Source organism: Dipteris shenzhenensis, chromosome 16 (assembly GCF_047967505.1).
Source record: "Dipteris shenzhenensis isolate YYH24624 ecotype China chromosome 16, Dip_SZ_1.0, whole genome shotgun sequence".
NCBI classification, from domain to species: domain Eukaryota; kingdom Viridiplantae; phylum Streptophyta; class Polypodiopsida; order Gleicheniales; family Dipteridaceae; genus Dipteris; species Dipteris shenzhenensis.
In genome coordinates this window covers 11,673,321-11,694,940 of record NC_141611.1, presented here as the reverse complement: position 1 = coordinate 11,694,940, position 21,620 = coordinate 11,673,321, and the positions used below count along the sequence as shown (strand labels likewise).

Here is a 21,620-nt window from a genome sequence, read left to right as displayed (position 1 = left end):
GAGAAGAAAAGAGAGGAGAAAGGAGAGAAAAAGAGAATGCAATCCCTTATTTCCTCATTCATGCAATCCCTTTCTTCATTCATGCAATCCCTTTCTTCATTCACGCAATCCATTTCCATCATTCATGCAATCCCTTTCTTTATTTATGCAATCCCTTTCCATCATTCATGCAATCATTTATTTCCATCATTCATGCAATCCCTTTCTTAGAAGGGTAAGGGGAAGGGAAAGGGGAAGGGAAAGAGAAGGAAAAGGAAGGGGAAGGGGAAGGGGAAGGGGAAGGGGAAAGGGAAGAACACATAAGAAAGACTATCGTACCGCATCTATAGACATGTCTACCAGCGCGTTTATAGGTGTGGCTGTCCGTTTTTCCAAAAGTCAGATGCGCTATTAGACGCATCTATAGACGCGCTCCGATAGACGCCTTTTTCAAAGAAACTGAAAAGGACATGTGCCCGACCCCAAAAAGAACAACACTAGTACCAAAAACATCCCTTCCCTGCATATGACAAAGGACGAATCCAAAGAGAGCAACTTCCAAAGAAGATCAACCACCAAGAGACTTACTTTGGATAGAGGTATGGAAGCTTCCTGTCCTTCTTCAAAGTTGCTTCTCTTTCTTCTCTTCCTTGTTCACCCTCTTCTCTTGTGTGCTTGGGGATGATTGTGTAAGCCTGGAGATGAGTGTGGGTGCTTAGAGATAAGTGTGGATGCCCAGAGCTATGTCTGTTAATAGGAAAGTAAGCCACGCGATGCTAAAAGTATGTGAAGGAAAGCAAGCATGCTAAAAATAGGTTCAAAAATTAGTTCGCAGTCTGTGCATCTATTAATGCATCTTAAACGCACCTATAGATGCATTCCACAGTACAGACACAGTGTTAGACACACTTTTAGATGCTCCATAAAGTTTTGACATTTACAACTCATGCAAGAACAAATTTTTTGGGTTGTTTATTTGTAGGATGTCTTCATCTTCAACAAGTAGCTCCACTGAGGATGAATCCCTCCATATCCACCATCACGAAATGTGGTTGGAGCAAAAATCAAATGTATGTGTGATCGATGTCGAGGAAACATGTATCGTGCACGTAGAATTTACACTCAATCGCGTCTCAAAGTATGGAGAATGGGATGCCACCGTAAACATGGTAAGTGTTAAAGAGTTAAGATTTATTGAAGTACCTATGGGTGTGTTTGAGTTATGATCCCATTTTAATTTGATACAGGATGTAGTGCTACACCCACATATGTTGCCCTATCCTCGTCATGAGGAGGCGAAGCATCGGCGATATGAGGTGGGAGGAGGTGATGGTGATAGTATCCCTCCGCCATTACCTCATAAGGCCATGGAGGAGGAGGTGTTTGATGATATGATGCAAGATTTATATGTCCATCAATCCTAAGGTAGGGATGATAGCCTGGAGCAAGACGATCTTTTTACTGTAGCATCGACTCCACTGTTTGAGGGGTGCTCATTCTCTATTCTACATGCCTCCCTTGAGTTACTAAACTTGTAGACCATCTATGGATGGAGCAATGCAAGTTTGAATGCATTACTCAAGTAAGCTTTAAAGTCTATTTTGCAAACATGGTGAATTATATGCTAGTGGGTCAATTACTCGAATGCTTTTTCTCATTTATGGTCTTCACATGTAGGCTATTATGTAAAATGCTTCCAAGAGAGAATAAATTACCGACCTCAAGAGATCTGGCAAGGCAACATGTGACCTCTTTTGGAGGATTAGATTACAAGCGCATCCATGCATGCGTCAACAATTGCGTTCTGTCTCATGGACCACATAAGGATGCAAGAGAGTGTCCTACTTGTGGAGAGGCAAGATATAGAGCAGATCTCAAAACTTTGGATGTGCCTCATAAGGTTTTGCAACATTTTTACATAATCCCTCGCATCCAACATATGTCCAAGTGCAAATCCATTGCAAAGATCATGCCATGGCATTCCTCCCATTGATCAACTGATGGCAAGTGGAGAACTCCCACAAACACTCCTAGGTGGAAGCATATTGAAGACACATGGCCAAGCTTCAAGGAAGAACCTAGGAGCTTGAGACTTGGAGTGGGTATGGACATTGTGAAACCATTTGGTCTCAAAAGCACCTCTTACAGTGTATGGCCAGTGATATTGGTGAATTATAATCTTCCACAATCTATGGCGATGAAGAAAGGACATGTTATGTTATCCCTTCTAACTCCACGTTCTAACTCCACGGCAACATAAAGTAAAAAATCCTGATGTTTATTTGGAGCCTTTGATTGATGAGCTAGAGATACTTTATCGAGGTGCATGATTGAGCAGGCCTCCCTTATCATGAGACTTCAACTACAAAGCAGTCTTGATGTGGATGATGCATGACTTCCCAAGCTATGGCGAGTGTTCACATAAGCATTGCACTTTTAATTATGAGTAAGCAATCGATGTGGCACCCTAAACCCAACTTCAACTCTTAATTGCATCTATTATTTAGGTCTCACTACATCGGGTTACCATGCATGTCCTGCTTGTGGTCCTTCGCTAGTTGCCTCACGGGCAGACGCATTAAATACCTGATCATCCTAGATATGTTGCCCCTTGGAATGAAGTCCCCCCACAGTCACTCACTGCAAGAGATTGGATGAGAATTTGGGATGGTTCCACGACTCCTCCACCACTTGGCATGAGCTGGCAAGGGTTTGTAACTATTGTGTGCTATATTGAATGGAAATAAAGATTGCCTGTATTCATGTGGATTGGCTACTTGATGAAATGGAGAGACCAGAGAGAGATGAGGGGATGCATATCACAATGGAAGAATGGGAGTATGCTAGGGGATGCATGAGCAAGGTCGGTATATAGAATGTTATGTATAAGTTAGGAGCTTTCAACAATTTAGATTGCTTATTTAATTCTCGGGGGGGTCACTATGTATAAATCCTCTATACCACGTGCGTTCAAGGCCTATTTCTAAAATCCCTTATCTGTAAATTTTTCATTAATAAAATGTCACCCTTTTCTATACAAATCTGTAAATTTTTCCCAAATAAAAAATATCCTTCTGTTGAACTCACGTGATAGGGTTACATATGATGAGTGACCCCCCCGAGATTTAATTGATTTTGTCGTGGTATAGTGTACTATGTTCAATGCTATATGGTGTGAGGGCAAGCATTTTCAAACACAACAGATTGATGATAAGAGAAGCACACAAGATTGTGGCGTCATTGCTAGCTTTGAGGCAGCCAATGGAGCCATGGATGATTATTGTGGCATAATCCAAGATATTATTAAGCTTGACTTTCGATGCTTCTTTGTGTATGTTTTGGATGTAAAGTGGTTTAAGGATGTGGTGGAAAGAGGCCCTAATGCAACAATCAAACGCCATGCAAGTGGCTTTGTAACTATTTACTCCACAAAGTTTTGGCAAAGTAAGAAGGACACGCTAGTACTACCGCAACAATGTGAACAGGTATTGTACATACATATAAAAATACTCACTTTTAAATATTTGATACCTTCGATGCAAGGAAAATACCATGATTGTATTTGTGTTTGAGTTGGGTTGTCTATCAACCAATGGTGGATAATAAAAGTTTATGGCATGTCATACCTATTACGCCACATTCCAAAGTGATGTATAGTACATTTACTAATATGGAGCGTATGGAGGATGATCATGGCCATGGAGGTGATGATAACCATGATACAAGAAAGGAGGATGATCATGAGATAGGAGATACAGATATTAAGGTCATTACCCCTGAGGACGAGCCTACGATTGGTGATGCTGATTTCGATGACCACATGAGTAGCACAAGTAGTAATGGGCTGAATGTATTTGTAGATCTCAACATTGGTTTGGATTTTGAAGTAGATAGTTTGGCAAGGGTTGATCTCATTGAGGATGAGATTGAACCGTAGCCCATCATTGATATTGGCAAAACTATTTTACATATTGTCTCATTCTCCTCACCTCACTTAATTTTTGTATATGTGGGTTTGCCTAAAAGCATTGATATTTTTGCTAAAATTATGTGTTTTGGTAATCATGGGCAATGTTTGGAAAGGAGTGATGTACATTTATCAGCCTTCACCAACATATTACTTTCTGTGTTCTCTGTTTTGCATCTAAATCCGCATCTAATTCACAGTGCAAATGCACTAATAGACGCGCAAATAGACGCACTTGTATTTTCACTATTCTAGCAGCGCCTATATATGCATCCGCTATTTTGTGCATCTATCAAGCGCATCTATAGTTGCTTTGCCTTGTTATGTGGTTCATACTTTAACAAAAACAGACATACTTTTTTACTTTGAAATGTATACTTACCACCTTAGATGTATCCCAGTAATATAGCCTAAGGTATAATTAGAATAAATACAAGAACCAATTAGGAAAACTCTGCAGACCATGCTAAATTTCAATCCCACATTATTGACACAAATATTGACCTTCACGTTAATGCTTACATGCCTATTGAAGTTTTCTTTATATGCTAATATTGATGCCCTTCATTTTGTCCAAATGAGTGTATAAACCAAGCAAACTAGAATGTGTATAGTATATGCTCGCCAAAATTTAATATATTTACAATTAAATAATTGGCTCACAATGCCCTGAGCATGAAAGAAATACATAGAGATCTTACATTATTCTTTCTATAAACTAATATTTTCACAAAAGTTTTGCCAAATAAGTAACTATTCACTATTCTGTGGAAAATAAGAAATGCTTCAAAGGCTATACAATCTTGAATGATGAAAATATGAAAGTCCTAGTTGCATCTTCTTTTGCTAAGGTTACTAGATATGATTTCTTTGATGCATACAATCATCATCTATATATCATGCCGCATGCCATGCATTGCTAATGTTTAAAATGTTGTGTGTATTGAATATGTGATTAAAAAAGAGTCCAAATTTAGTCCTCTCCAAAAATCCCCTTTCATTAATTCCTTGAGATTCTATATGTTCAGCTCATGGATATCTACTTTGTGGATGTGGTAAACATGCTAAAGATTTGTTGAATTGATACAGCAAGTTCACTTACTGAATGAAGTTGGCATTCAGCTTCCACCTATACCAAATGTAATCAAAGGATGTATTAGTAAGCAATAACATACTCATATTGCACAAGTTGATGAGTTTTCTTTATAAAGCATTTTGAGATGAAAAAGAACATGAATCAATCTAAAAGGAATTATACATTATTGTATCAATTCATTGAAATTTGAAATCAAAGAATGTAAACAATTACCTTAATGTTGAATGAATACAGCACTGTGTGCTCAATAGTGGTGACATTGAGGTGCATGATTGTCAAGTAAAGGCTATCTATTGCTGCTAAGGTATGTAAGAGTTGTTGTGGTCTCTTTTGGGCCAACACCTTCACGATAGCAGAGGATCCAACCATCTTCACCTCCACATTTGCCATTGATGAGTTTGACTCTGCGAACAATTCCTTTGCTGGCTCATAAGGGCTTAAAGCAAATGGTGTACTTAGAATCAAATCACCCAAGATGCTTCCTAGTGGTGGACTAAATGCCTCACCACAATCTCTTCTTTTCTTCTGTAATTGTAAAGAGTGCAAAACTTGTTCTAGCTCTTTCACAAATTCTATGGCTCCTCCAATGATGGATGCTTGGTCCCCCTGTGTAATGACATGTAAACAATGCATTTGGATTTGAAATAAGAGTTGTATGCAAAACAGTCCAAAAGGTCAAGGAATCGACTAGACTAGTTTTGCTTATAAGAGGAGTGAAAAAGAAGAAATGGGGGGTAATAAGACAGGAAGGGAGAGGGTTCATCAAAGTATGGGCATAGCACGAAGCCAAATATAGAAACTTTAAAAAGTGTGTGTGTGGGGTGTGTGTGTGTGCGCGCACATGCGCATCTTAGGTTGGACCTCACTCACACACACACACACCCATGCACACACACACTTGCACACGCATTGGTGAAAACACACAAAGACAAGGGACACACACACGCACGCACGCACGCACGCACGACTGCGCATGCACATGTTGTAAAGTTGGAGATATCTCTCACACACACATGTGGGCAGGTGTGCACATGCGCACGTGCACGAGTGCATGTGCATTGTGTCGTGAAGTCATATATATATGGGAAGAGGGGAGACTCGCAATCGTACGCAAACGCACTCAAACCAATTACTCTGTTGAAGAAGGAACCATTCCAATGTCGAAGTTCTCTACGACAGCTGTTAATATGGACGAGTTGGCTTACCCTTTGAATGAAAGAGCCCGGCATCAACGAGCGAAGCACACTAATATGCTCGTTCATCTGTTTGCGTCGGTTTCGTTCCACCGCGATGTGTGTCATCCGCTGACTTTCCACTTCTTGACTGTTCTTGCACGTCCTCGTACGTTTCCTCTTCTTTCTTTCTGGATTAGCTGCCCTTTCACCTTCTGATTTAGGCTGCTGCTCACAATATGGCAATTCTTTTGCAATTGAGGGAGAATCTACTGAAACCGTGCTTTTCGCCTGTGGAGCAGCTTTCTTCGAGTCTGAGGACACGGGGCGTCGGGTCGTGCAGCTTGTAGTACCGTGGCTGGACTCCAGAGACGGAACTTCGTTTGGCGTCTCGGTGTGATTTTCACCAGATAAGAGAGCGCTCGATGGTTCGGAATTCTGGGATGTAGATGGGTGTTCAGAAGGAATTTCTCGCCCTGCTGTAGGACTTGCAAATGTTTGCAGATGTTCAGGAGAATTAGGCCGACAATGCTCATTGAAATGATCCTTGCGAAGCTTGGCCGCGGGTTCTTGGTCTTTACGTACCGGGATGGTTTCCTGGATCTTCGGTTCCTGAATTATTGGCCACTTGGAATACAGGGCGTCCAAAGCCTCATCGTCTTCGCGGGCCATGGTTGGCACCCCCTCTAGCATATGAATCATTGTCATGTTTGAAGCTCTCTCGGGATAGTAGGAGAAAGCTTCAGCAAAATTCAGGTCGTCTTGAAAGGAGTAGCTCTGAGTTGCACCAAGAACTTGAGAGTTCAGAACTTCGAACAGCATATTTCCCATCACAACTGTCGACGCTGGTAAGGGCGTCTCTTGATTTGCTCAAGCTGATTGTAAAGCTACTGGCACCTGGACACACAATGCACGTTTCCATGAGTACAATTCGCATATTACAAATTAAGGAACAGTACGACTTGGCTCTTCAATTTGTCTAACTACTGCAAAACACCGAAGTTGAAGTCTTTCTTTGCGTTTGCTTTCCTCAACTTTCAACGGTGCGTAGTTATCACGTAGGAATGCGCATAACACAGGCCAGTAATAAGCACATAACATCTTAAGAACTACGAATGACTTGTGTAGACTCCAAAATTCAAGCTGTCAGCCGAGTTAGTTTGAAGAAATAGAACTGAGCTGAGGATAAAGCGAAGCATTAGATTGGCCTACTACAGTACCTAACAGTCATCTGGGATTTTGCAGTTAAGGTGGGCCGATCATGAAAGGATTGAAGCGCGATTCAAGAGGAGCTCTACCCATCTCGTGTCACCGGGGGTGAGAGAAACTACAGAGAGTAAAAGGGAGTGCATAAGGGAGGTGGGCGATGAAAGAAGTGAAAGCCAATATAAAGGGTGAGCTGTACAAGGGGGCAGGGAGGCTATGGAGGAGGGGAGAGGGCAAGGGGCAGAGGTGGACCCAGGAGAATATGAGGTGGGGGGAGGGGAGGGGAGGGGAGGGGGGACGAGGTGGGATCAAGCAGGAGGAGAAAGGGGATGGGAGTGAGGTGGAAGGAGGAGGAGGGGAGGGGGGGGGCAGAAGGAGTGAGAGGTGTAGGGGGTCAAAGATGAAGAAGAAGGCGGTGAAGAGGAGGAGGAGGAGGAGGAGGAGGGTGAAGGGGAGAGCATTGAGCAGTGATAATAGAGAGGGGAGAGGACGAGGGAGATTTGCACATGGAGGGGAAGAAGGGAGGATGCTGCAGTGCAACGGACAGGGTGTGAAGGCTGACGAAAATAAGGCAGACGCATGTGCGAGGCTCTGATCGGCGGTGTACTGGGAAGGATTGATGCATGCATGCATGAACGTAGCCCAATCATCTTGTCTTCCTCTTCTTCATCGTCTGCAATGTGTCTTCTACTGTTCTCCTGCCTGATTTGCCCAGATCATTTGAATCCTTTTCTCTTTTCTGCATCGGCCTCATCGCCTCACAGGACCTCCTCTCGCATCACCCCGACACCCCCCTCCGGCTCCATCGCCCCCAGATATTCCTTGCCCCTCCCGAGAATGTTTTTGCGCTCCCTGCATTCAATTCCAGATCATCCCTCGACCCTCTTCTCGTCCCTCCGCCCTGCTTTTCATGTTCAAGAATGTTTTCTATTAATTGCTCCAGATTCTGTATAACAGCTTCCATCACCCATCGTCCCACTGCCCCACGCTGTGCGCTATCACTCCCGACGTCTCCTCATTCCCTTTAGACACGACGCAGCACGCCCATGCGGCCATGCCTGTACCACCACGTCATCGCAGGTCCCCGATCCCAAGTCATTCCCTCTCGATTCTCCAAGCTTCGCTTTAGAGTCACGCAAATATAACACGTATCTCATGCTGGAATGACCTCCAAAACCTTAGCTCGACATCATGTACAAATGTCGATTCAAGCTGAGGCTGGCTCGGTGTATTTACCCACATGAATAAAGATTGATCACGTACATCTAGTACATCTACGTGTGCACATGCGCAACATTTGTATGAGCCCAATTCGAGCAGTGTTGCACAATCAATTGTCACCCGTGGACAGAGCATTCGCTATCCAATTGTCACCCACGACGGACCATTCGCTACTCTACCTTGCAAGGCCAGCCAAAGAAGCTCAAATAGCATCTTTCAACTCCAAAAGAAGCCGAAACGAAGGACAAAGAGAGGAGCATGCGAGCTTGCATGGATGATGGGACCGTGAGGTGAAAAGGGTCGAAGAAACTAAGGTAAATTTTGCGCGTAAAACGTATTTTTTTTTGGCGCTGTTTTTTCTCTGAGGCTACAGGCAGTATCAGCCTTTGTCACCTTGCTGTATGCATGACCGCACATTCCGGACGTTAGTGGCCCTTTGCCAAATTGAACAAAAAGTTTTCAACTTTAGTTTAGCCCTTGCTATCCAACTTATTATACGAGATTCTGACAGACAGAGAGATGAGAGCTTCTTTACAGGGAAATGAGATGTATGAGCTCTCCAAAATGCAAGCTTTTGTCCCGAGCTAACTATACTTTCTCCTGATATATCGCTTTGTTTTTTTTAAATGGTGGGTAAGAGAACGTTTGTTGCCCCCGACCCCCTCTTCTTCAGTGAGCTATGCTGCAAAAGCAAATTTCTCTCCCTCATTTCCTTAGCTTCCACTCAGGTACCAGTCTGCTCTTTCTCTATCTCTTTTGCTTCTCGTTTTGAAATGCAGCGAAATGCAGCCTCTTGTTACACACAAATCCCGACGCACCTTTCTCATCAATCGCCCTCATCCCTTGATCAGTTCGTCACCTCTTGCCTGTCTGGTTGCACTCCGAATCTGTGGTGAGAGCTTGCTCTCATCACCGATGAGAATCAGTGCACCTCCAAGTACTATTTTATCAGTACTAGTGCGCTGCTCAGATAGCTTCGTCAAGTGGCAACGGCAGACAGAATCTGAAAATTGCTTTATTAATAGGGGCTTTATGCATCGCGAGGACGGCAAACGCTTTATCAAAACGTCCACGGAATGCCAGCCTTTCGTTTTTAACTAGACTTTAACTTTGGGCTGCATGCATGATTTACGTCTCTGCAATTCGACCATTGTACCCAAGCAATCACCGTCATACCACCCGTTCAGGTTTGTAGCGAGCTATCTGTCTACGACAAACTTCCTTATTCGTGCCGACCAATAGGCCTTCATTCCGAGTGGTGACATGCCGCTATTTCCCACATTTTCAAATCTTTGATTTGTGTTTTATAGCTGTAGTCTGTACATCCAATTTTGTAAGGAACTGTAGACGGCCCGGAAGTCTCCCCGTGCAAAAAACTGGACAGCAAGTATATATACTCGGGTGCAACTGTTATACCAAAATATTAAAATTCGACCGCTTGTTTTGTCCAGAGGTCAGAGGTGTAAAGTTGTCAACCCGTTTTGTATTATCCCGATCACGGCTCTTCTGAGGGTGACGGCGGTACGATTAAAGTTGCACAAGCCCGGAGCTTTCTAAACATTGTATCCTATGTCTAACTAGTTTTAATATGTTGAGTACAGGTCCTCAGCTGTTCAGTCCTTCTCAATGAAGTACCTAGCGATCAAGAAGCTACAACTATCCCATTAGCTTGAAACCCGAGAACAGATTCTTTGAACTTGAAGTTGTTCGATGAAAATGTTCACTGTACAAGTTCTATACATTTTTCTCTTTATTGACCCTTTACATGAATCCGGATTCCGAAGCACCAATCTTTCTTGTAAATTTGTTCTTCGTATTTCAAGAACGTGCTCTTTGATTCACATTGGTTACAAGGGCTAGTGTTGATGCTATATGGTTTTAACTATTACTGGCGCACAACTTCATATGCATGTTCATCCTAGGCTTCTAGTCCTTAGGCGCTCTTTTAAGATCACGAGAAGATCACTTTTTTTCAAAATATTGTCAAAGTAAGCTTGAGCATTGAGAAAAACTCCTCGTGATTCTCCCTACATACTTTATTTTGAATGTTGTTTTAAAGTAGCCTTAACATGAAAGTATATTATTTAAGCAAGTGAATGGCAAAGCTTTTGACAAGTTACTTATGTAGAATGCAATCAATGTTGCTAAGTTGCAATGTTGAGTAGGGGGCATGCTCATTACGATTTGTAACCAATAACTTTTGATGTAAGTTGTAAATAAACCATAGGATGGTCAAAACACAATGTATTACAACACGCATTTAGAGTACCATTGTATCCAAATTTTCTAGTAGTCTCCTTTAAAAAGTATACATGCTTAGAGGATGAGGTTAAAATCCCCCCTTAAATAAACTAATACATTGGATAAGTAGATATTTAATTCCCTCGGTTATATATATAACATGTAAGTCAAGTTATTGGGTAAATTCCTTCATAGACAACTCCTATGTTTGAACTTAAATAATCTATATATAATTGACTCTAAGATATATGATTTATGTTCATCATTGCAAACCTTCTATCATGGCAAGAGTGCAAACATACAGAATCTATATACTGTCATGACTAAACCAAATCATGATCATATTCAAATGATGCTCCTCCCATTTCACTTTTTGTGTATCTTCTATGTACATACACATGCAAAGGATGTTCATCAGCATGACTATTCATATCCCTTATTCAGAGTCAATTTTCAAAGAATACACGGGAAATAAAAAAAGAAATGCCAAATTTGTTATGATGGCATCATTGACATGACCACCATAATGTTGTCAAATAGCATTAAGAAAAAATAAATTTTATAAAAATTGAAAGGCTTCCATAAGATCCACGGTGAGTTGGAAATGACAAGTGTTTATCTAATATGAGGAAATTTTCAAATTTGAATTCATTTATTAATAGATTCTATTAGCATCACTAAATACCTTGACTAAGAAACATTGTATAGTGATGATTAAAAACAAACAAATTAATTTCATGGCAATCATTTTAAGAGTTTCTAATCAATAAAAAGTTCCTACCTAAAAGGGATGGATATGTGTGATTTGTTTTTCTAGACATTCCTCATCAATGTCACTTTCTACAATAGTGATAGTATTGCTCAATAGGTTTTTCTCTTTGTTATTGCTTTCCTGGATACATACACTGAGAGATCCTAAGTAATAATTGGAGGTGTTTTTTAGTAAAACGTTTTGCCTATAGATATGTTAACTAGTTGGTATGCGTTCAAATGTGTGTGATACAAGATAAAACATTTATACATGTAACGAACTCCATGTGGGAAAACAAAGTAGGTCAAGAAGATTTGAATGTGGAATGAAGTTTAATTTGAATGTGGAAGTATAAAACGTGCAGCAAGCAAGAGACAATGAGCAAGAAACAAAATATTGAAGGCGAAAGGCTAAGTTACCAAATGGTTACTCTGTGCTTGCATATATGTGTAAATGGAGGACAAGCCAAGAATGTAGGGGTCGATGCACGATCGGGTGTAGGCAATCATGGAAATATTTTTAGGGCAATTTCGGGACCACGGTGTGACGCATTAGTGGGTGATATTTTGGATTTCCGACAAACTCACACTCTTGCTAGCGTAATAACTAGATGCAATCTATCAAAACATGCTGTTCTGAACACCACAGAGCTTGACACATGTCCCCAAGGGGGCCACTACATGAAATCCCATATAGTATGTGTGATAAAGGGGCATTTAAAAAAAAAACCTATCTACAAATTTTTATAACCTATATACACCCCTTCTATAAATTTTGAGATGATTAAAGTATCCCTTATGTATAAAAATTTCCACATTTTGAATTTAAAAAAACCTTTTGTATGTATACTTTTGTTAACTCTATAGAAATATTAAACCCCTTCTGTTGATCGTGCATATTGCATAAGGAAACACATTTTTCTTGGTTTTAGGATTAACTACAAGAATCACTAAAGTAGTTCCAAGCAAGTAGAGCTGTATCTACATCAAAGCGACTATCTATAGCACCGGCAGCTTCTACTCGCATCACTTGCAAGCCTCTTGCAACTCGGCCACAGTAGCTTCTCTCAAAGGCAACTCACTGATTCCAAAGGCTCCAAACGCTTCTCTACAGTAGCCCACAGGCCAATGCTTGCTCCAATGACCATTAGGCTACTCCACCAATGCAAAAGCATCTGACCACATAGCAAGGCTTTGATCTACGCTCGATATTCAGCAGCTAGTAAAGCCTCCCGTCAATGAGGTCGCCTCCAATAGACCATAGCTCAGCTGCTCTCGATGTCCAAACTCCCCTACGATAGCTCTACCTCACTTGCTAGTCGACACTTCTCCAAGGTAGCCGACTCCAACCCACAGCCACGGGCCTCCAAGCCTCTCCAAATGAAATGATGCCATCAACTAAAAGCTCAACTGCATGCTAGGAACTGCCATCTATGAAGAATGCTCCAGACCTTCAAGCTTCAAGCTTCAGAGCAACTGGGCAACGTGCAAACGATCACCTTAAGCTCCCCTGCGACTTCCATGGCTCTACAAAGAACTCTACTGATTGGCTTCCTTCGATTCGACAGTGCCTTGAACGTGGATGTGATGGAGTTCCAGACAAACTGTAAAGATAGTGGGAGAGAAGGAAGGAGTCTCACTTGCGGCTTTCTCACATACACAATGTGGGAATACACACAAAGGTGGAGGCTGAAAATAGTTTTCCGCTTCTTAGTTGTGAAAGCCAAAAGAACTCTAGTACAAAGAAATAGAAGAACCCTATATGTGGGTCTCAAAACAAGCTCAGCTAACTAAGGTGGCATACTAACTGAGCCACGAACTAGAGTACATAAGGATAGCTGTCATCCAGCTATTATTCATGGGCAGTGTACCAACTGCATCTGCAGCGCCTAACAAGTCAGTGACATAAATGCACAACGGTCACCTTGGCATATCACGAGTGGAGCTCGATATCTCAACACTCCCCCTCGAGCTCAATCCCAATTTTTGCATACCATGCAGGTCTCTGAACTTGCGTAGCTTCTGTGCGCCCAATGCCTTCATGAATATGTCAGCTACCTGATTGTCTGTGCTGACATAAACTAGATCAATAAGACCTAGTAAAACCTTCTCCCGCACATAGTGATAATGTACCTCAATGTGCTTTGTTCTAGCATGATAGACTGGGTTATTTGCCAAGTGTATACTGCTCATGTTGTCACAATAAATGACAACTGGCCCATCTGTAGACTGATGCATATCATAAAGTAGCTTATGCAACCAAGCTACCTCACATGCAGCCATTACTACACCCCTGTACTCAGCCTCTATACTTGACAAGGCAATTGTAGGATGTTTCTTGTTGCTCCAAGTAATTGCAGCACTCCCAAAAGAGAAAACATATCCACTAGTAGATCATCTATTAGAAATACTACAGCCCAATCAGCATCAATGTATCCACGCAACTGTATCTGAACCCCAGCCTCATAAAATAGTCTATACTGCAATGTGGACTTCACATACCTGAGTATTTGGAGCCTGCATAAACTGACTTACCAATCCAACAACATAGCTCAAATTTGGCCTGGTAATAGTCATATAAATCAAACTTCCTACTATGCGCCTGTACATAGTAGGGTCTTCCAGAAGCTCACCTGCATCTGCGCTCAGCTTCACATTCTGCTCCAAAGGAACTGAAATAGGCTTACAGCATGTCATCCCATATTTGGATAGCATGTCTAATCCATACTGCCTCTGCAAGAGCTGTATCCCACTTGGTGATCTAATCACCTCAATGCCCAAGAAATAATGCAGCTCTCCCAAATCCTTCATCTCAAATTTTTGCTTCAATAGCATTTTCACATGAAGGATATCTTCATCACTATCACCTGTGATGATCAAATCATCAACATAAATGACAAGCAGCATAATACCTTTCTCTGTTTTTCTCACATAAAGTGAGAAATCTGCCTTGGAAATCTGAAAGCCAATAGTGACAAGATATTGTCCTATCTTGTCAGACCATGCTCTAGGTGCTTGCTTCAAGCCATACAAGGCTTTCTTCAACCTACAAACAAACTTAGGATGAATATCATGAACATAACCTAGTGGCTGCTCCATAAAGAGCTCTTCTTGCAAATCACCATGCAAGAAGGCATTCTTTACATCCATCTGATGTAAAGACCATCCCTTTGATGCAGCCATAGCAATGACTGCTCTTATGGCTACCATCCTTGCAACCGGACTGAATGTTTCTTCATAATCAATGCCATATGTCTGTGCATACCCCTTGAAAACTAATCTTTCCTTGTATCTATTCACAGAGCCATCTACATTGTGCTTCACCTTATAAACCCACTTACAGCCAATTGCATTCTTGTCTTTAGGCAAAGGCACCAATTCCCATGTAGCATTTGCTTCCAAGGCATCCAGTTCTTCATCCATGGCTTTCTCCCATTTTTCTTTTCCCATGGCTTGCTCAAAAGAAGTGGGTTCTGGTTCCTGTATCACTTTGACCATATAGGCATAGTGAATGGCTGTAAATCCATCATATTTCAGCCTATCCATAGGATACCTAACTCTGGTAGACCTGCGCAAAATAGGCTCACTTCCAAGTGCTCTCAAAACATCCCTTGTCTTCCTTACTCTAGGTGTAACAACAGAAGGAATACCCAACTCATCATTAATGCTCTGCTGTTCTGAGCTACTGGATTCACCATCCACATAAGAGTGACCTGCATTCACATCAAACATGGGCTGATCTACCTTCTCTTTTCCTTTTCGTGATACCTGCATACCACTATCTGCATTGCTTTGAGGAGATTCTCCTGATCTCAGTCTGCCTATCCATGGCGAAGTATGTGAACCACTGCTAGAGGGCACTGTAGGTCCACTAATATTTTGTGATTGCTGCTGTGAATTCTGTGCACAGCATTACCATTTTGTGCATCTACATCATCAATCACATTTACTGGTTTATACCAGTTGCTCATCTCATAAAAAACAACATCTCTAATCATTGTAAACTTACGAGTAGAAGGGTTATAGCATCTATACCCTTTCTGCTGCAGATAATAACCAATAAAGATGCACTTCTCAGCTTTTGGATCCAACTTGGACCTCAACTCATCTGGCACATGAACATAGGCAATGCAACCAAAAATTTTCAAATGAGAAATATCTGGTTTCCTACCAGTATACATCTCCTATGGTGTCATGCCATGTATTGCTGCAATGGGAGTCCTGTTCGTTATGTTAACTACTGCTTCAGCCCAATAATAAAATCTGGTAGGTCTTTTTCATTTAGCATGGCCGGAGATACCTCTCCAATATGCCTGTTTTTCCTTTCTACAAGTCCATTTTGCTGTGGGGTATGACTGCATGAATATTGCTGCTTTATGCCATGCTCCTGCAGGAACCTTGCAAACTCATTTGAGAGGTACTCTCCCCCTCCATCTGACCTTAGGCATTTTATTTGCAGGCCTGTTTCTTTTTCAACCATAGCTTTAAAAGCTTTGAAATGCCCAAACTCTTCACTTTTCTTTTTCATAAAATGCACCCAAACTTTTCTGCTGTAGTCATCAATAAAAGTGACAAAATAATGACAACCTCCAATAGATGTAGCTTTAGTAGTCCATACATTAGAGTGGATTAATTCCAATGGCTTCTTACTCTCTTGAACATGTCTAGGGATTGGTTTTCTTAAGTTTGTTGCATATTTTGATTTCTACCACGGCCGCCAAATTGGCCTCCTCTACCTCTGCCTCTACCTCTTCCAACATTTGAGTAGAAGACAGTTTCTTTTGAAGTTCCTCCTGAAGAAGATGCACCACCATTTCTCTGCTCTTCAGAAATCAGAAAAGCAAACAACTCCTCAAAATCAGGAAATTTTTCACGGATGGCAATGGATGTCCGGAACTGTGCATAATCCTTTCCTAGACCATCCAAGGTCACAGAAACTAGATCATCATCTTCCACTGGTGACCCAATGGAAGCAAGTGCATCTACAATTTTCTTCACCTTCATGTGGTAGTCATTGATGCTCATATTTTCTCTCTGCAGATTGTGCAACTCCTGCTTGAGCTGCATTTTCCTGGCTTGCATATTTGTGCTGTACATTTTTGCCAAAGTATCCCATGCCTCCTTTGGCGTACTTGCATCCTGAATATGCACAATCATAGAATCTGAAATACTGATAGACAGCGAGTACATAACTTTTTTGGCTCTCTCATGCCATCCTTTAAATGCTTGCATTTCCTATTGATTGGGAACATTAGGAAGAACTGGTTCTTCTTCATTTCCTATAATGAACTCCCAATAGCCTTTTCCCATAAGGAAATTCGTCATTCTAAACTTCCATGCTTGGAAGTTGTTCTTGTCAAGCTTTTTAGTGACAATCTGTGAAAGAGAATCAGAGGCCATGACAGAACACTGCAAAATATTATGTCACTGCAAAAAACATAGCTTCTGCCTTACACGGGCAAATTTGCAAAACTCACGAAAGTGGTATTTGACCACACAGTCACTTCCTAGTGATGATTTTGCATCAACAGGCAGTAAGGATGATTCTGTAACTCCCAGTATCTTTGTGCGCAGGCATACGATGCAATTTCTGTGGCAACTTTTCACCGACCTGCAGAGCAGTGGTCGCATAGCAAAAATAGGGCCTTTTTCTCAGTGCTTGCGAAGAACTTCCGCCTCCAAAACGGGCCCCGAAATGGCCTCGAATCAGAAAAATAAAGTCACCGAGGGCCTCGCTTCTACCCGTAGTATATATTTCCCTCTCGCCACACCACAAAGGGCGTCTCAATCTGAGACAATGCACTCTTGCACTTTCCGGCTATGCTACCTGCAGAGATTTGCTCCCAAACTCGAGAAAGGAATGCAACACTGGTCCTCTTACCAGGACACCGCGAACTTGGTTTGCTTTCTTGAGCTCCTTACCATGAACCAAGCTCTGATACCATGTGAAGATAGTGGGAGAGAAGGAAGGAGTCTCACTTGTAGCTTTCTCACATACACAATGGGGGAATACACACAAAGGTGGAGGCTAAAAATAGTTTTCCTCTTCTTAGTTGTGAAAGCAAAAAGAACTCTAGTACAAAGAAATAGGAGAACCCTATATGTGGGTCTCAAACCAAACTCAGCTAACTAAGGTGGCATACTAACTGAGCCATGAACTAGAGTACATAAGGATAGCTATCATCCAGCTATTATTCATGGGCGGTGTACCAACCACATCTGCAACTAACAAGTTGGTGACATAAATGCACAATGGTCACCCTGGCATATCACGAGTGGAGCTCGATATCTCAACACAAACCTGGTTCCATATCCGAGAGTCCATTTCATGCTGTCATCATATGCACTCATGATCTCTACGAAGAGCAGCTCTATGGCAGAGATGACCAATACTGAGCAGTCATCGATGATGGCCAAGTGCGATCCGAGGCATGATAAGTACATGGCCTGAAGGATGTGAATGTAGCACTTACAACGATTAAGACGAAGAGGACAATACATTTTGTGGACTCGTGTTCTAATAAAATGCCTCCAAATACCCTCTCCTACAATGACACGGCTCCATCAACCGCTCTCTACCGATGCTCCAAACACACCAGCAATGCTCACGTAGCTCCAAGCCTCACGGGACGACATCGTAGCCTCAAAAACCTCATCCTTCTCCAAGGTTCACAAAAAAAAAAGCATGTGGCAGATAGGAGGTTAACTTAGATAAGGTTAAATTAATTAACTACACTTGGGTTAGTCTACAAAGTGACACATGGCAGATAACTTAGGTCAACATTTACCTTGGGTTAACTCTATAAATAGATAAAAATGACCATGGTTAATTCTGTTGCCTTGGGTTAACTAAGCTAAAGTTAAAAGACAGCCACATGGCATAGGCCCACCTAAGCACATAGCCCCTGCCAAGCATAGTTTGGAGTGCAGCATATGAACAGCCTTTGCCACATCATCAAAAGCCCTCTTCTTTAGAAAAACTTCGACAAGGCATGACTTGCAATCTAGGAGGAATTTGCACACACTCCAAAAAGGAAAAGTGATCATCTTTTCAAGCTCTACATGCCTATCAAAACAAAATCATTGTTAGCAATTAGACAATGTCAATATTGAAAGAAAGGAATTAGTAAGACCTTTGCAACAAATGAAAAAGCAAAGCATGAATGCACACATCATTGTCATCAGCATGCCAAAAGCACAAGTGTAGGAGATGACCATAGCATAGAACATGGCATCCACACATAAAGCATTAAGACACATGGAAGAACAAAGCATCATGCATCAAGCTACATCAAGCAAAGAAGCGAACGCCATTGACATCAAGCATTGAGAAGCAAAAACCTTGCCACCTTCAGCCCATATGTTTGTAAATCAAACCTATCCACCTAAGAGTAGCTATGAAAGCAACCATAGGAGGTATTGACATGTCAAAGCCACTCTTGGACACCTTAAGTAGAAATGCATGAACTAAGGGGAGGTGATGGAATGTAAATTCACATCTGACCACCTTGCGGTAGCCAATGGATCACGACACCAATTGGAGGTGTTGAGATATGGTGCCATGAGCACATAATTAGATGCTAAGGTATGGTATAGGAAAGAATCAAAATAGCCACTCTAGGATGTGTACTACATGATGTGGAGATGTGGATCAAGGATATTTACAAGGAGAGATGTGGATCAGAGGATCCCACAGATGTTGACTATTCAAAGGGCACTCTCTATATAAGAGGCCTATCATGTATGGTTGAGTACACACATTGGAATAGATTGAGTGTTTCATACTTTGTGTCTCTCTCTCCATCGCTTTCTGTACTTGGTTTGGTCCTCCATGATCTTTATGCTCATTAAGCGATAGATTAGGCTAGTACGATCTGCACTTTGTTAATTTTTGTCCAAGAAAATTCTTAAGTGAGGAGTTTTTAAAATACTCCTTGAATGCACATCATATGTAGGGTTTCTTAATAGTGCACCCCCTCAGGACCGATGGAGGAGACGATAGAGAGGCCGATGACCTTGCACAAATGTAGGACTTAGAATTCTGGACCCCCCCAATAGCACAAGAAAACTGTACACTAAAATCCATAGAGCAAAGCGAGGCTAGCCAGGTGCACGCCATCCAAGGTGGTGACATGATGTGGGGGGAACTGATGAGATTACGAAGACGTTCCACAAGAGTAGGCATTACAAGTCCTGGCAAGTGCAACACAATGAACTTGTACGAGAAAGTAATATTGTATTGAGGTGTGGTAGTAATATTGGCTACGTTTTCTATAGTTCCTAGCATGATGCAAAGAGTGAGTAAGTACTAGCTGAGATGAGCAGGGGAACAGATGAGTGGATGAGAGCTAGAGGAGGGAGCATTGAACAAGGAAGTTAATCAGGGGCAAATGAGAGCTAGAGGAGGGATCATGGATGAAAGTAGCAAAGCAGGGGAAGATAACAACAAAGTAACCAAAGCATATTCAAGACCTAGAGGCCCGATGGTTCCATTTGAATAATCATGAGTCATCTCAATAGGCCACCTTAAATTAATTCAAAATTCAAGTTAGCTTAGTGACTCAAGGCCTAGTGGTAATCATAAGCAACCTTAAATTAATCAAAAGCTGACCAATGCAGTGACTGAGGCCCAGTGGTACCATCCAAATAATCATGAGCCATCTTCAATTAATCAAAATTTGAGTCTCCAATTAATGCATGTCTGGCTACCCAAGTATACTTTCTCATTAAAGTTGAGGGCACCACAGTGACTAGGACTAGATTGCTTGTCTTGCATAAAAAATAATTATCGGCATCTAACTCCATCCAATTATAGAACCATACGCCGCTAGTAAATCTCATGCCACTGCAGTGAGTGATAATTATAACTTCACTAATGCAACAACACAATGCATCCATAGATGTGCTCAATAGACATGCAAAATAGCAGATGTTTCTATAAGCACTCATATAGATAATGAAAATATAGGCGCGTCTATTAGCACGGTTATTCATTTGCCTATCAACATAATTATACATATGTTTAATAATTTTCCTACATACAGGCTGATAAATGTGCACCATGGCTTGCCAAACATTGCCCATGATTACCAAAGCACCTAATTTTTCTTTTCATAAGCATATGCATTTGCCTATGCTTATGCTTATGCATGAGCATATGCTCATATGCTCATATGCTTTTCCCGTCTCTTTTTTCCTTCTCTTTTCTCATCTTCCTTTCTCTTTCCCCTCTCTTATTTCCTCTCTTTCATCCTCTCTTCTATTCTTTTCATAAGCATATGCATTTGCCTATGCTTATGCTCATATGCTTGTGCTTATTCATGAGCATATGATCATATGCTCATGAATATGCATTTCCCCTCTCTCTTTTCCTTCTCTTTTCCCCTCTTCCTTTCTCTTCTTTCTCTTCTTTTTCCCTCTCTTATTTCCTCTCTTTCATTTTCTTTTCTCTTCTTTTCATAAGCATATGCTTTCTCTCTTTTTCTCTTTTTTCCCCTCTTTTCTTCTTTTCTCCTCTCTTTTGAAAGGGTAATTTTGTACTAAACAATGGTGTATATCTTTGACATGTATATGCTTCTGTCGCTCGGCTCGTTTGAGCGATTTGGTATCACCCTTTTCACAAAGAAAATTTTATAACAAACAACATTCTTTTGTAATTACTTTTTAAAACAATGTTAGTGGGGCAAAACAGGGCTTGTTGTGGCCTTGTTTAGCACCACTATGTTGAGATCTCGAGCTCCACTTATGATATGCTAGGGTGACCATTGTGCATTGATGTCACCGACTTGTTAGCTGCATATGCGGTTGGTACACCACCCATGAATAATAGCTGGATGACAGCTATCTTTATGTACTCTAGTTAGTGGCTCAGTTAGTATGCTACCTTAGTTAGCTGAGTTTGGTTTGAGACCCACATATAGGATTCACCTATTCTTTTGTACTCAGAGTTCTTTTGGCTTTCACAATTAAGAAGAGGAAAACTGTTTTC

At 41.4% G+C, this 21,620-nt stretch overlaps 1 protein-coding gene across 2 annotated transcripts; it reads right to left on the bottom strand.

Annotated features, from left to right (window-relative positions):
• Positions 1–4,694: 4,694 nt before the first annotated feature.
• Positions 4,695–7,628, bottom strand: LOC147892553 (uncharacterized). 2 transcript variants are annotated; one of them, XM_087387637.1, is made up of 5 exons: positions 7,435–7,628; positions 6,248–7,111; positions 5,549–5,648; positions 5,256–5,446; positions 4,695–5,075 (listed from the first exon to the last, which is right to left on the bottom strand). In XM_087387637.1, exons 2-5 carry the CDS (start codon positions 7,043–7,045, stop codon positions 4,986–4,988), a joined length of 1,179 nt encoding a protein of 392 aa, XP_087243763.1. In that variant the 5' UTR covers positions 7,046–7,111; positions 7,435–7,628; the 3' UTR covers positions 4,695–4,985. The 2 variants fall into 2 exon arrangements, with proteins under 2 accessions (XP_087243763.1, XP_087243762.1); XM_087387636.1 differs by having other exon boundaries at positions 5,256–5,648.
• Between the last annotated feature and the right edge of the window lie 13,992 nt (positions 7,629–21,620).